Genomic DNA, 14,855 nt, shown 5'->3' with positions numbered 1-14,855 from the left:
GCTTAGAAACAACATGGCCTGTCGACTCCTCTCTTACACTGAAGTCAGGGAAACTGAGGCAGAAGTCACACCCTGAAGTCAGGCGGGGGTGGGGGGGCAACCAGGACTCTCCATCTTTTTCCTCCTGCGTGCCGTGCCTGCTGCACAGGGGGTCTGGGGTCACAGCGGACGAGATCCCCCCATTCCCAGTACAAGGGGGATGTGACATCAGCCGCTCGACCTCGTTAAGGACTGCGAGGAAGTCAGGGGGCGGGGGGAAGCTGGCTGGGGAGCTTCCCACTCAGGAGGCGGCATCTGGGCAGAGACGGAGCAGGGGAGGCTCAGGCTAAGGTCCTGAGGCTGCCTGGTCCAGAGGCTGCCCAGTCTCATAGGCTCCAGCCACGGCCAGGAGTTGGGATTTTTCCCTCTGCCAGGGGAAGCCGTGGGGTGTCCACGTGCTGAGAGGGTGTTTCTAAATCCACTCTGGGTGCTGGGTGGTGAACGGCTGTGAAGGAAACTGGGGCCAGGCTGAGGGGCCCAGAGGAAAGAGTGGATGGATTCTAGCGTTGGGATGATGAGGTTCTCAGGCCTCGCCGATGCCTGCTGGGGGTCCCCTCCCCCAGGCTTCTCGTGGGGAGCCCAGACCCCAGTCGCTGTGTGGAACAGAGCACTGAGGCCCCATGCCCGGTGTCCCAGGCTCCCATCACGCCTGCCCGTTTGGCGGACGGGAGACAGGCTCAGAGGCGGGTGGGCCTCGGCTCCACACCCTACACCATCCTCATCCCTGACGGGACCCATCTTCCAAGCGGATTCCTCCCGCAGCGCGGCCGCCCAAGCTCGGGGAGGGCTGCTCCCCACCGCCCCCGCGCGGCCGCTCCGGGCAGCGAGGGCTGAGACTCCCGCGACTGGGCGAGCCCGGCGCCAGCCCTGGGCCTGGCTCCGATTTCCATTCAATTGACCTCGACAGTCAGCCCTCTCCCGCCTCCATCTTCCGATCTTCAGTCTCTAAAATTGAAACCTGGAATCGGCCCAGACCCTCCGCCCGCGGGTTCTGACCTCGGCCTCCCCCGCCCCCATCTCTGGCCCCCAGTCCCTGCCTCTCTGTCGCCTCCAGGGTCGGGGGTCAGGGCGGGAAACCCCCTCGGGAAACCCCCGGGGAGCAGCTGGAGGAGGGGGAGGGGAAGCGGGGTCGCGGGGCGGGGGGTGGGGGGTGGGGAGAAGGAGCCCGGGGCGCCAGTATTTAAGCCACCTCCCCCGCGGGCAGTGGACAGAGCCGGGGACCGAGCATGGAGCAGGGCCTCGCCCTCCTGCTTCCCCTCTTTCTGGGGCTGCTGCAGCTGGGCCGCGGTGAGCGGGGCAGGGGTCTCCGAGCCGGGAAGGGGTTGGGAGAGAGGAGGGGCTCGGAGAGGGGCAGTGCGGAGGTTTGGGGAGGCGAGGGAGGATCCCACATTGGAGGGCCTCGGAGGAGGGGGCTGGGGCTGGGGGCGCGGGGCGGGGCTGAGAGCGCCGTCGCCCGCAGGTGGGCCGCTGGAGGTGGAGCCCCCCGAGCCCGAGGTGGCGGTGGCCGTGGGCGAGTCGCTACAGTTCACCTGCCGCCTGGCCTGCGAGGACGGCAGGACGGCCTCGGTGCAGTGGCGGGGCCTGGACACCAGCCTGGGCGCCGTGCAGTCGGGCGCGGGTAGCAGCGTCCTCTCCGTGCTCAACGCCTCGCTGTCGGCTGCGGGGCCCCGCGTGTGCGTGGGCTCCTGCGGGGACGTCGCCTTCCAGCACGTCGTGCGGCTCCTGGTGTTCGGTGAGCCCCCGCCCCTCCCGCCGCCGTGGCACACGCGGGGCCCAGCCAGCGGCCCTGCTTTCCCTCTATCCTTGTGCCACCTCTGCCTGGGAGGCTTCCGGGATTGCCCAGCCCGCCCCAGCTCAAAGCCGGCCTCGCAGGTCCTCCTGAGTCGATCTGCAGTCCGCTCCCTCCTCCCCGCATCCCCTCTCCCCCAATCCACCCCCAAACCTCCTGTACCTGACCCCCTTGCCCTTTCTGCGGGTGCGGCACTGGGTCTTCCCTGTCCCCGGGCACCAGCAGTCCCCACGCCCCCTCCTCAGGGCCCAGCCCTGACCCTCGGAGCTCTGCCCACCCCCTTCCTCCACTCTCTCCACAGCCTTCCCGGACCAACTGACTGTGGCTCCAGAGGCCCTGGTGGCCGGGCCGGACCAGGAGGTGGCCTGCACAGCCCACAACGTCACGCCTGCTGGCCCTGACACCCTCTCCATGTCCCTGCTCCTGGGAGATCAGGAACTGGAGGGGGTGGAGGCCCTCCGGGATGTGATGGAGGAGCCCCAGGAGGGCGAGGACCCGCTGTTCCAAGTGAGACAGCGCTGGCTGCTGCCCACCTTGGGGACACCCACCCCACCCTCCCTCCACTGCCAGGCGACCATGAGGCTGCCCGGCTTGGAGCTGAGCCGCCGCCAGCCCATTCCAGGTGAGCCTGTGCCTCAGTGTCCCCCAGGAAGTGGGTGAGGTCACACCACCCAGCGCCTGTGAGCCTTGATGAGCGGTGCCCAGTGGTTCTTATGGAATCCTGGTTAAGCCCCTCCCCTGCTGTGTCGCCAGCTGGGCAGGTCACAGTACCACAGCCAAGGAAAAATTGCATTCGATCTTTATTTTATTTTATTTTTTAATTAATTTATTTATTATTTATTTTTGGCTGCGTTAGGCCCTTGTTGCTGTGCGCGGGCTTTCTTTAGTTGCAGCGAGCGGGGGCTACTCCCGTTGTGGTGCGCAGGCTTCTCATCGCGGTGGCTTCTCTTCTTGAGGAGCACGGGTTCTAGGCGAGCGGGCTCAGTAGTTGTGGCGCACGGGCTTAGTTGCTCCGCGGCATGTGGGATCCTCCTGCACCAGGGCTCGAACCCGTGTTCCCTGTGTTGGCAGGCGGATTCTTAACCTCTGCGCCACCAGGGAAGTCCCTGCATTCAATCTTTAGTCTGTCACTTCGTGGCAGCCAGGGGCTACTTCTCACTCGTTCATTCATTCAGCAGATTCGCTGAGCACCTACCCTGAGCCAGGCCCCATGAGGTGCTGCCCTTCCTCTGCCCACAGCCCTCCAGGGCTCCCACCTCCCTTTGGGTGAAAGCCCAAGCTCCCCGCGCCCATGGAGCCCTGCAGAGCCTGACCTGCTTGCCCCATCTCCCACCCCCACCCCCTGCCTCACTTCCTCCCTCTCTACCCCTCACTCAGTCTGCTGTTCCTCCGACACCCTAGGTGCAGTCCTGCCCCAGGGCCTTTGCACTGCTGTGCCCTCCACCGGGAATGCTCTTCCCCACATCTCCCTCACCTCCCTCGGGTCTCCTTCCCAGTGAGGCTTGCCCTGACCTCCCTGTCCAAGGGGTCAAACCCCACTCCCACCCCCACCACACACACACACACACACACACACACACACACACACACACACACTCAGGCCCTTTCTCTTCTGTTGAATGTTTGTTGACACCTTTTATCAACATCTGACTCCTGTGTGCTCTCTTTATTTTTTTTTCCCATTATCTGTCTCCCCTGCCATTGGTTTCATCGAGATAGGAATGTGTCACCCTCGTTCATGGCTGTCCCCCCAGTGGCTAAAACAGTGCTCAGCGCACAGTAGGTGTCCAATAGATACATCCTGAATGAATTACTCAATAACTGTTATCACGGAGCCTGGCGCATAGTAGGTGCACAAGAAATGCTTGCTGAATGAACTAACGATTGACAACATTTAACGTGGGGGCTGGCACACAGTAGGTGCTCAGTTCATGTCAGATGTTATTAGTTTGTCTCATCCGGGACAGGCCCTGACCGCATCACCAAGCTTCTGGCAGCCTCTCACTAAGGAAGCACAGATTCGTTCTCTGAGAGGGCACCCCGATACTCATGTTAATGGCTGAGGCCTGGGGGCCGGGAAAGGTTTGGCTCAAGTGGAAGCAGGGGTGGGGGGGGAGGCAGGGGTGTGCTGGGAGGGTGTGCACAGAGTCCTCCGGATTTGAGAGCCGTCACACAGCGGAACGGACAGATCCCCTCTCGGGGCCTCAGTCTCTCATCTGCACCGCAAGGGGGCGGGGCACCCCCTTCCCTCTCCCCACCCCTCAGTCCCATAATAATAAGATCCAACATCTGTGTCACTCTCCACGCCAGCCCCTGGGGTGGGACCTCTCACCCAGCTTTCCAGTTGAGGAAAGTGAGACACGGAGATTTGGATGCTCGCTGGGGGAGGGGCATGACAGACCCCCGAGCCGGCTCCTGCCCACTGGGATACCCTGCGATTCACGCAAGTGAATGGACGGGGCTTGGAGCGGTTCTGGTCCAACCATGTGGTCCGGGTGGAGAGAGGGAGGGAGGAGAAGGGGCTGGGCAGCAGCAAGAACAGATGGCTGCCGTGTTTTCCAGTCCTGCAGGGCCTGACCTCCCTGGAGCCCCCCGTCATGACCCCCCCAGAGCCCAGCACCACAGAGTCCCCGGAGCCCCCCGTCACGACATCCCCGAAGCCCCCCGTCACCACCTCCCCCGAGGCCACCCCAGAGCAGGCCTCCACCCACAGCCCCAGGAGTCCTGGCCCCGTGCCCCGGAACAGCTCCACCAGGCCCTGCCGCCCGGAGATCCGCCAGTTGTCAGCAGCAGGGGGCCTGGAGCTGCTGTGTGAGGTGGTCTGCGGCCCAGGTGTGGCCGTGCGCTGGACCCGGGCCCCCGGCGGGCTGGCAGCCTACGAGACGCGGGAGGTGGGGGCCCAGGCTTGGCTGAGCGGCGGGAGCGTGCTGTGGGCCAGATGCCACAGTGAGGGCTGGTTCCAGTGTTGCCTGGACCCAGGGGGCCAGACGGCCAACCTGTACGTGGCCTCAGAAATCTGTGAGTTCAGGGGCTGGGGCGGGCACTGGGGGAGCCTGAGAGGGAGGGGAACCTTGTGTCTGGCCTTAGACAAGGGGGGCCCTGCCAGCCTGTGTCCCCAGCTGTCCAGTGGACTTCTGTGACCCTATAAGATCACAACTGCCTGCATGGCGATAACTAAGTTTCAGGGACTGTGTAGGTGTCACAACACTTTGTAAACTCTAAACTCTATGGACTGAGACAGCCTGTGGAATAGAGACAGAAATAGAAGGGACTTCCATGGTGGTCCAGCAGTTAAGACTCCGTGCTTGCACTGCAGGGGGCGCAGGTTTGATCCCTGGTCTGGAAACTAAGATCTGTGTGGCGTGGCCAAAAAAGAAAAAAAAAAAAAAAAGAATACAGCCACTTTGGTAATTTCCGTTTTTCTGGTAGCCACATTCAGGAATAAAAAGGTAAAAATAAGTTTGACAATATATTTCATCGAACCCAATATATCTCAAACGTTATCATTTCAACATGTAATCTATAAAGAAGCATGAATGAGATTTTTTTTTTCCAAACTAAGTCTTCAAAATGCAATGTGTGTTTTACAAAGACAGCGCTGTCCACTCAGACTGATCACATTTCAAATGCAGCTGTGGCGAGTGGTCCCTCACTGGACAGCTCACTTCTGACTACAAGGTCCTATGTACCTTTTTCAAAAGACTCACTCTAAAGGACTTTGGATAGTCCAGCGATTTTTATACATTTCAGAAGTCGTTTTAAACCGTGAAGTCCTTCGTAAAATTTCAGGGAACTCGGTCAATCCGGGAGCCCTTAGCCGACTCTGCTGGGCTGCTCCCCAAACCTGCAGAGAGGTGCAAGGCTCCGTATGCCTCTCTCTCCAGGCTCCCCGCTAACGTCTGCATCCCTGTGGACGGGCAGCTTGGTGCTGGGGCTGCTTCTCCTGGTGTTCCTGACCTACCGCCTGTGGAAACGCTGCCGGCCTACCAGATGATGACCTGGGCCCCCTGCCCCGCCTGGACCACACGGAGGGGGATTTTCCTTCCACTCAGTTGCGACTAGAGGATGTTTGCAGGGTTCTGGACAGCAGGGGGGCTGACCGTGGACCCCTTATCCTGATGGCCAGCACATCCAGTCTCCCCAGCTGGCTGGGCTTCCCCTCAGTGGGGACCCTGGGGAGCCGCCACCCCCCCACACACACACACACACACGGTGCAGAGCTGGAGAATAAAGAGCATCTGGTCTGACCTCGGTGGTTCCTGTCGTGGTCTGAGGACACGGGGAATCCCCGGCACAGCTCCAACCATCCTCTGCTCTAGGTGACTCTCCAGAGAGACAAGGAAGGACAGGACACCCCAGCCCCACGTGGCCAGGGGTGGGGGGAAGAGGCGTGTGCTCTGTCTGGCGCCTTTCCCTGCATATGGGGACACTGGCGCTTAATGAGTAACTAGGAGTCCTCAAAAGAAGCGGAGAAAAGTATTTGTTGGAGGGAAGCACGGGCAAAGACACAGAAGAGAGGTGGCTTGATAAGGGAAATTGCATCTCTTTTCGGGTGGCTGGAGGCTAAAGCGTGGGGAGAGGCGAGAGAGAGGCTGGAAATGATACCGGCAGATGAAGGGCTGTAGATGCCAGGGTCGTCAGCCTTCTGGAACCGAGGAGCTATGGGAGAGTTTAGCGCTATAGAGGATGCGGTGTGAGAAAGTTCCCTCTAGTGGTGAGGAAAGGTAACAGCCTGGGACGGGGAACTGGGGACCGTGGGTGGTCCACTCGCCCTGTGAACCCGTACAGCGGACTAGGAGCCGCGGAAGCGCAGACCAGACCCCTAACCCAGCCTGGTGGGGGGAGAGAGCCTTTCCCCACGAGGTGAGCTACAAACTCGCACGGAGATTGGGTTAGGCTGACGGCCAGGCTGAGCACAAAGGCTCCGAGTTGAAAATCAGAAAAGGGGGCGGGAGCGGCGCTCAGTCCCGGAGTTGGGGTGGAACCATCCCGCCCACTCTCAGCGGGGCTTCCCTGGTAACCAATGAGACCGGTTGCTAGGGGACCATGCTAATGAAGGACTCGCCCACTACCAAGATGGCAAGCAATCCGGCTTCATACCAGAAACCAAGCCCTTCCTAGGGATCCATTTTGGAGTCTGGCAAAATTTAAGTTCCGGGCCTAAGCCAGGAAAGCCAACCAGCACACCTAAAGAGGAAAAGGGAGAGAGAGTGAGTGCCAATGAGAACCTAGAGAAAAGGGTGGCCTGCGCTGGTTATTTCCCAGAGTCTCCCCGCGGGACCCGGGCGCCCTCTGCCCTCAACCAAAATGGCCGCCCCGAGGTGACAGCGCACTGTGAAATATGGACGTCCTTCCGGTCCCGCTGCCCTCAGCAAAGATGGCGGCAGTAGAGAAGCGGCGGCTGGCTGTGGCCCAGGCGGCCAATTTCACAGGCAGCGGCCGGCCGGGGGTGTCCCGAGCAGCGGCGACGGCCGAGAGTGAGGAGGACTTCCTGCGGCAGGCCGGCGTGACGGAGATGCTGCGCGCGGCCCTGCTGAAGGTGCTGGAGGCGCGACCCGAGGAGCCCATCGCCTTCTTGGCGCACTACTTCGAGAACATGGGCCTGCGGTCTCCTGCAAACGGCGGCGCCGGGGAGCCCCCGGGCCAGCTCCTCCTGCAGCAGCAGCGCCTGGGCCGCGCGCTGTGGCACCTTCGCCTGGCTCACCACTCCCAGAGGTGCGGGGCTGGGCCGGGCCTGGGCGGGTAGGGGCCGCGGCCGGACTTCAATTCCCAGCGGGCTCCGCGCGGCCCCCCGCCCCCGGCGCCGGCTCTCGAGCGCGGGGCGTGGTGGGAACTGTAGTCCGCTCTGCCTGGCGCGGGTGGGGCGCGGATGGCGCCGGGCTGCAGGGCCCCGGAGGGGCCACCCGAGTGCTGGCGCCGGTAGCTCTGGCCGACTTGGGCTTGGTGATGCCTATTTGCAGGTGTTGAGGTCCCCCTTGCAGCCCACCTCACTTTTGAAAATCATGGAGCCCAGACAGGACTTGGCCAAGGTTGCAGAGCAAGTCCTCCGAGCCAGGTCTCTCCTATCTGCCTCGTTCCCAGCGTGGTAGCATCCCCGTCCATTCAGCCAGAAAATGAATATTTACAGGGCTGAGCCGTGGAGATAGAGAGCAATCCAGGTCCCCTGCGGGCAGGAGAGACGTCCAGGAAGGGGCCTGCATGACACACAGGGAAAGGTGTTGCAGGCACGAGGCCACCGGGTGCGCTGGCCTGGAGGCTGTGGGGCTGCAGTGTGCGACCCACGGGGGAGGGGAAGGCCAGGAGCCTTCGCAGGGCTGAAGCATGGAGGGGTGGAGGGGGTGGCGCCTGCCCCCCACCCCCACCGCCTTAGAAGCGGGTGAGGGAATGGTCCGTGTCAGGTGGATGGGGAGAAGCTGTTTGACTCGCAGCATCAACCAGACAGGGTGGGCGCTGGATGTGGGTGGGCTGGGTCTTGGATGGGGGTAGTCCCCAGAGAGCCCAGGAAGGGGGAGGAAGCGAAGCAAGGGAGCGTTTCAGCCTGACCCCAGCGCCCGCCTCCCTGGGGGCAGCCCTCCCGAGAGAGTCAAGGTGCGGACCCCAAGCAGGGGAGCACAGAGAGGCTGGGAGGGAGCCGGATGTGGGGAGGGGTGTGGAGAACGGGCATCCGTTCGGGCTCCATTCGGAGCACCCGGTCTCCACCACAGGGGAAGGGCAAGCGGGTTGTCCAAAGTGACAGCCAGAAAAGGGAATGGCCAGGGCCACCCCTGAGATGGGGACCTGGCGGGGAGCGGGCTGGTGGGCATCCATGGGTTCTGCTGGGTCCGCAGGGGGTTGTTCAGGAACAGCCCCAGGTGGTCCATGAGATGGGAGGTCACTGGGTTGGGGGAAGTTGCCAGAGTGGCTTGGGGACCGTTAAGTTGGGAGCTGGGAAAACCTCGAAGCAGGAAGGTGGACAGTTGGGTCGGCAGCTGAGACGTGTGACGGGGCCGGGTGGTTGTCACCTGGTGGCGGGGGGGTGTTTGTGAAGGCTTAGGGGAGCTGAGAAGAGCCCAGGACCCGATTCTGAGGAGCCACAGCCTCAGTGAACCCACAGGAAAGCGTGAGAAGGCAGAACAGACATGAAGGAGGGAACCAGAAGACAGGGAACCAGGACATCTTCCAAGGAGGAGAAGAGTCAGCGGCAGGGTCACCACGTGCAGTCGTTCAGGTCAAGCACTGCACAAGCCGTTCACTCCATAGACGTCACAGACGAGGACCTTTACGTGAAGGCTTTTTGCAGAGCTTTGCCTAATTTATGCAAAGGCACCTTGTGGGCTGGCGGCGGCCCTGCGTCCAACGGCCCTAGAGATGAGGGCTGAGAAGCGTCTGTTGGATTTAGAACCAAGGGGGCCATTTGAGTGTCCTGGGGCTGCTGTAACCAATTACCACAAACTTGGTGACTTAAAACAACAGAAATTTATTCTCCCACGGTTCTGGAGGCCAAAGTCCGAAGTCCGGGGGCAGCAGGGCTGTGCTGTCTCTGGAGGCTATAGAGGAAGGTCCTTCCTGCCTCTTCCAGCTTCTGGAAGCTCCAAGCATCCTTGGCTTGTGGCCGCATCCTCGCAGCCTCTGCCTTGTCTTCCCATGGCTTCTCTTCTGTGTCACTCTCTCAAAAGGACACTTGGCGTTGGATTTAAGGCTACCTCACCCCATCTCCAGATCCTGAACTAATTACATCTTTCAAAGACCCTATTTCCAAATCAGGTCACACTCACAGGTTCTGGGCGGACGTGCACTTGGGGGGGCCCCATTCACCATACTGAAGGGGTGTTGGAGCGGTTCTCAGGAGGAGCAGAGGGGGAAGAGTGAGCAGGGTGAGCGGCCGGTGCTGGTGGTGCACCTGGTCTCCCCGAGGCGGGGCTGCTGCTGAACTCAGAGATCCGTTCCCAGTGAGGAGCCCCATAACCTCGGCTGCCGGGTCAGAAGCAGAAGCCAGGCCAGGCGGCTCCCCCCGAGGCTGGGCAGCCTCGTCCCTATGCTGAGGGGTGGGCCGGGGAATCCCGGGGCTGCTCTTGCCAGTCGACCTGAGCACGAAAGATCTGGGGAGAACTCAACCAAACTCCCCTCTGCTGTTGTCTCGAAATCACACGTGCTGGCTGCTAGGACTGGTGACGGCGGCACTGAGATTCCACCGGCGCTCAGAGCACAAACACAGCAGGCCCGGCACGGTGGCCCAGGGCCGCCTTCTAAGCTGCCACGTGCTAACAGGAACAGCAAGAGTGCCAACCGCTGCAGGTCCCCGTGGCCCCAGAGAACATGCAAAAGCGCCAAAGGGTCTGGGCCAGTCTCCTCGGCTCCGAGCATCCTCTGTGGGGGGTCCCGGGCTCTGTGGGGTTGGGGCAGCCTCCCTGCCCCCACCCACGCGATGCCGGGAGCCCCCCCCCCCCCATGGTGACAAGCACAGACATCCTCAGACGTCACCCAGTGTCCCCTGGGGGCAGAATCTCCTCAGACAAGACCCCCCAGATTATGGGATTCCACGGACCCCCCCAGGAGACTACGTCCCATGACCATCTGACCTCTGAGGTCCTGGAGTGCCGCACGCGTTTAAATACACGCCTGAGTGGGAGGGAGGGGAGGTGACCCACAGACGCTGGGGGCCACCCTGGTTTACACCGCCTGATTCAGTGGGGATGTATGCAGGCATCTGGTGTGAGCAGGGAGAGGACCCAATTTCTTTCCAAACGATTAACCAGAGTCACTCCTCCTCAGCACTGCTAACGCTGTGCGGGGGGGGGGGCGGGGCGCGGTCACTCTGTGCGGGGCCGTCCTGGGCCCTGCAAGTGTTGGGCAGCCTCCTGGGTCTCCACCCACCCAGTGGTGGCAACCATAACTGTCACCAGTGTCCCCTGGGGGCAGAGTCACGCCGTCGAGAGCCCCCGGTCTACCTCGGAAAGTCTCCGTGTCTCCGTGACAAGACCCATAAATAGGTTCTTTTTTAACAAATGCCCACGTGCTTTGCAAACTGCTCCGTGTGGGAGCTGGCACAGGCGGAGCCTGAGGACCAGAGCCCAGGACGGCAGACGGTGTGGGTGCTCCCTCATGGCTGGGAGCCCCCGGGAGGGCGGCCTTGAGATGGGGTGTGGCCTTCCTCTGGCTTCTTGCCTGACGGTCTCATCTCCCTGGACCGGAACTGCCCCCCTGTGCATCTTCCTGCCCGCGACGCCCATGGTACACAGAACCTGGACAGCGCTGAGTGGCAGCTGGTGACAGCTAATGACAGGCGCACGCGGGCCCCTGCCACACGCCAGCCACAAAATCTACCCTCTGTCCTCCCAAGAATCCTGAGACGCAAGGACTAGAACCCTTATTCTCCAGAGGAGGGAAGCAGAGCGCAGTGGCTAGATCCGGTGCAGGTCTGGGCCAGCCAGGAACAGCGCTGAGCGCACAGGGTGCTCAGGGGTCCCCGCACGCCGCCGCCTCCAGGGGGAGTGATTCAGCTCAAGACAACTAGTGGGTCGACCAGGTTCCTTGGGGAGGCATCAGGCAGAGCTGGGCGGATGGTGGACGCTCAGGCCCCATCAGGACGAGCCGTCAGGCCACAGGGACACACCCGAAACCTCAGTGGCCTCACACGGCTGCTGCTGCGTTGGCAGGGGCTCTGCTCACTCAGGCTTGCGGCGAGTGGACCCTCCACGGGAAGTGGGCCATGTTCTCGTGGGGGTGGGGCGGCCTGCCTTCAAGACGCCCCCGAGGTGCACTCACCCCCCCGTATTCACACCCTTGGGCAGCTGCCTGCGTTGCCACCCTGCCGGTCACTTGCTCCAGGGTCCAGCGCCGTGACCTTAGCACACTCACACTGCCCCGTGGGGAGAGGCCTCCGCAGGGAGCCTTCAGGGGACAGCAGCCCTGCCAGGGTCCTGGTTGCAGACTGAGCCGGGACCACCCAGCCAAGCTGCTCCCAGTTCCTAACTCAGGCTGCAATGTGATCTAGGTGTGGCGGTAACTGCCACGCGGCCACAGAGTTGACACGGACATCATCACTGCCAGGTCCCCCGGACCCACTCGTCGTGGTGAAAGGAGTTGACAACAAAAGCTCCTGCAAGTGGTTATTGTGAGGCGGCAGCAGCTAACACGGTGCCAGTCCTGGGAACGGGAGCATGGCGCTGCGTCTGGCACCCCCAGCGCTTCACGGAGTGATCTCACTGACCCTAAAGCGCCAGCACATCCTAAGGACCCAAGAAGTGAGAAGTGAATCCCAGATAGGCAAGACCCCAGGTCCTCCCCCCTCCCCACTGGGCCTCGGTTCCTCCTCTGTAAAGGGCCTTGACCCACGGAGCTCACTGGGTGAGCATGTCCATCCCTGGGCCCTGCCCTGGGCACCTGCCACGCTCCGGCCCAGTGTGGACCGGGCTCGCACCCACGCTGACCCGTACAGGTCCCACAGATAAGAGTGGAGCTGGGCTCCCAGAAGAGGCGAATGTGAGCCCTGGGGGTGCCCCCTTCCTCTGTGGGACCCTTGGCCTGGCCACTGCCCTGAGCCCCACTTCCCCTTTGCTTTAGTGGAGATGGAACTGGGCCTCGGCCGGCCGCCGGCTGTTGAGAGGAGGATGGGAATGAGACCCGGGTTATCTAGATGCCCAGGCTCACCCCAGCCCACTCACTTAACTACTTGTGAGGCTCCAGTGTGGCCAGGGCGCGTGGCGGGACCTCATGGGGCAGGCGGTAAGTGGTGTCAGCGCCGTGGCTGGTCCCTGACGTGACCGTCGGGTCTGCTGTTGCAGCAGAAGGCAGCATGTCTGGGTTGACGTGGCCACCTGCGGATAAGTCTTTACCCACGAAGACAGGCGGCAGCGGGCTTGAGCCACAGTGTGGGTTACTGCCTCTGGGCCTGCAGGGGTGAAAAGAGGCAACCCAGGTTAAAAGGTAGGGATGTGTCCTGCCACAGTGACACCCCGTGGGCACACACATCATCGATGGAATGGAGAGTCCGTGGGCGGACGCCCATCGTCGGAGTCAGCAGACGTTTCTGGGGCTCCTGGGCAGTGTTCTGGGCGCTGGGGCTGTAACAGTGACCAACAGATAAACTCCCTGACATAGGCCCCTGGGCTGAGCTGGTGGGAGGGAGGGAACTCGTGAGGACACCACAAAGAGAAGTACAGGAAGGGGTTAGGGGGTCAAGGAGGGTTCCCCCCCCCCCATAAGGTGACATTGAGCAAAGGCTTAAAGCTGTGGGGAGATCTGGGGGAGGGCGCTCCAGGTCAGGGCGCAGCTGGTGCAAAGGCCCTGAGGCTGGACGGGCCGGCGCGTTGGAGGAGGGGCCGGGGGGCAGGGGCGGGGCTCTGGCGCGGCCCGACGGCCCCTCCGCCCGCAGGACCGCCTTCAACAACAACGTCGGCGTGGCCTACGAGTGCCTGAGCGCCAGCGGGCGCAAGAAGAAGACGGGGCTGGACGGGCGCACGTACAGCGAGCTGCTGAAGCGCATCTGCCGGGACGGGGAGGCCCCCGAGGAGGTGGTGGCGCCGCTGTTGCGCAAGATCCAGTGCCGGGACCACGAGGCAGTGCCGCTGGCCGTGTTCCGTGCGGGGATGCTCACCTGCTTCGTGCTACTGGAGTTCGTGGCGCGCGCCGGCGCCCTCTACCGGCTGTTGGAGGACCCGGGCCTGGCCGTGGCTGACCGCCACGTGGGCCAGGCCGTGCTGGACACGCTGGAGGGGGCCCTGCAGGCCAGCGACGACACCGCGCCTGCGCGCTACCTGGAGGCCGGCTCGCGCCTGGGGCCCGACAGCCTGGCGCTGGCCATGGACCGCGCGCTGGTGGCCCGGCGGCCCAGCGCCCCCATGACCCGGGAGGAGTTCCTGGAGAAGGCGGCCGCCCTCTTCATCGCCAAGGTCAAGCCCGTGGGCTGAGCCCCTCCCTCGGCCGCCGCTTCCTCCACCCGGATACCTGGGGCCCTCGGGGCCCGGCTCACCGGGGCCAGGACTGGGGTGTCCCTGCATGCCAGGGGTGCAGGGAGCCCCCCTCACCCAGCTTCCCACCTGGAATGATGCCCGAGCCCCCTTCGGGGGGAGGCCAAGGGTCCCTTCCCGCCCGCCTGCCAAGGCCCCTCTCCTCAGCAGAAATAAAATCTGTTCCCCGGGCTGACCTGGTGTGTGTGTGTGTGTGTGTGTGCACCCGTGTCCAGCCCCCAGCACGCTTCCCTGGAAACGCTCTCCACTCGGGCGCACTCCGGCCAGCCCCAGCGGGTCCCACCACTGCCCAGAAACCCCAGGGAGCCCCTGGACTCAGCTTTATGAGAGCAGAGGGCATTGGGGCCTGGACGCACAGCCCCGAGACCTGGGAGGCATGGCTGGCCCCCCGCCTGCCCTCCACGAGCGCCCCGCCCCAGCAGTTCCTCCCTGGACCTCAGCTTCCCCAACCACCAAAGGGAGAGGTCAGCTGGGCAGGTAGTCATGATGGTGACGACGGAAACAGCTAACACGTCTGAGACCTGACAATGTCTTGACTCACCGCCGCCCTATACGTAAGGTAATCCACTGCCCGCATTTGGCAGATGGGGAAACCAAGCCCGGAGGAGTGAAGGTCGCAGCACCAGCAAGGGGCCAGCAGGGATCCGAACCCGGGCCCGCGCTCTGTAACCCAGAGCCACAGCGCCTTCACCACCGCCACGGGGCCCGTCCGGGGTCCAGGCACACCCGTGAGAGTCACCAAGCACCCTGGGTGTCCCCCTTTCCGCCAGCAGGAGCACGTCCTGGACGGAGGATTCCGCAGGAAGCAGATTCCCAGCCCAGGACAGTTGCAGGCGGGTGACTTCACTCTCTTGGCCTCAGTTTCCTCCTCTGTTAAATGGGACCCAGGGCGCCCCTATTTTGATTGAGGGAGATCACACAGGGACAGAATCTAAAGCCTTTTTCGAGCTACCAGTGGCAGGGACCTCCCTAGCCTCCCATTTCCCAGCACCTGCCGTTGGCCGGTAATCGATACACCAGTGAGTTGCGCTGTGTTTTCCAAAAGCAGCCACGGCTTCCTTTCTGTTCCCATTTGCTCT

At 62.7% G+C, this 14,855-nt stretch overlaps 2 protein-coding genes across 2 annotated transcripts; both read left to right on the top strand.

The window, feature by feature from the left end:
- The first annotated feature begins 1,265 nt into the window (after positions 1-1,265).
- MADCAM1 (mucosal vascular addressin cell adhesion molecule 1) lies at positions 1,266-6,015 on the top strand. The gene is made up of 5 exons (XM_068535085.1): positions 1,266-1,326; positions 1,499-1,771; positions 2,130-2,450; positions 4,391-4,846; positions 5,713-6,015. Exons 1-5 carry the CDS (start codon positions 1,266-1,268, stop codon positions 5,820-5,822), a joined length of 1,221 nt encoding a protein of 406 aa, XP_068391186.1. The 3' UTR covers positions 5,823-6,015.
- Positions 6,016-7,169: 1,154 nt separating this feature from the next.
- Positions 7,170-13,951, top strand: TPGS1 (tubulin polyglutamylase complex subunit 1). Its single transcript, XM_068537465.1, has 2 exons — positions 7,170-7,543; positions 13,182-13,951. Exons 1-2 carry the CDS (start codon positions 7,170-7,172, stop codon positions 13,714-13,716), a joined length of 909 nt encoding a protein of 302 aa, XP_068393566.1. The 3' UTR covers positions 13,717-13,951.
- Positions 13,952-14,855: the final 904 nt, after the last annotated feature.

The sequence above is a fragment of the Eschrichtius robustus genome, chromosome 2 (assembly GCF_028021215.1).
Source record: "Eschrichtius robustus isolate mEscRob2 chromosome 2, mEscRob2.pri, whole genome shotgun sequence".
NCBI classification, from domain to species: domain Eukaryota; kingdom Metazoa; phylum Chordata; class Mammalia; order Artiodactyla; family Eschrichtiidae; genus Eschrichtius; species Eschrichtius robustus.
The sequence above is the reverse complement of the archived record's forward strand: the minus strand, read 5'-3'. Positions and strand labels throughout refer to the sequence as shown.

What these genes read in the sequence shown, in the direction of transcription:
- MADCAM1 (XM_068535085.1), top strand. Translation starts at nt 1,266, where the DNA reads ATGGAGCAGGGCCTCGCCCTCCTGCTTCCCCTCTTTCTGGGGCTGCTG. An exon ending in CGTGCGGCTCCTGGTGTTCG is followed by an intron (nt 1,772 to 2,129) that starts GTGAGCCCCCGC and finishes CTCTCTCCACAG; the next exon opens with CCTTCCCGGACCAACTGACT. An exon ending in GTACGTGGCCTCAGAAATCT is followed by an intron (nt 4,847 to 5,712) that starts GTGAGTTCAGGG and finishes CTCTCTCTCCAG; the next exon opens with GCTCCCCGCTAACGTCTGCA.
- TPGS1 (XM_068537465.1), top strand. Translation starts at nt 7,170, where the DNA reads ATGGACGTCCTTCCGGTCCCGCTGCCCTCAGCAAAGATGGCGGCAGTA. An exon ending in CTGGCTCACCACTCCCAGAG is followed by an intron (nt 7,544 to 13,181) that starts GTGCGGGGCTGG and finishes CTCCGCCCGCAG; the next exon opens with GACCGCCTTCAACAACAACG.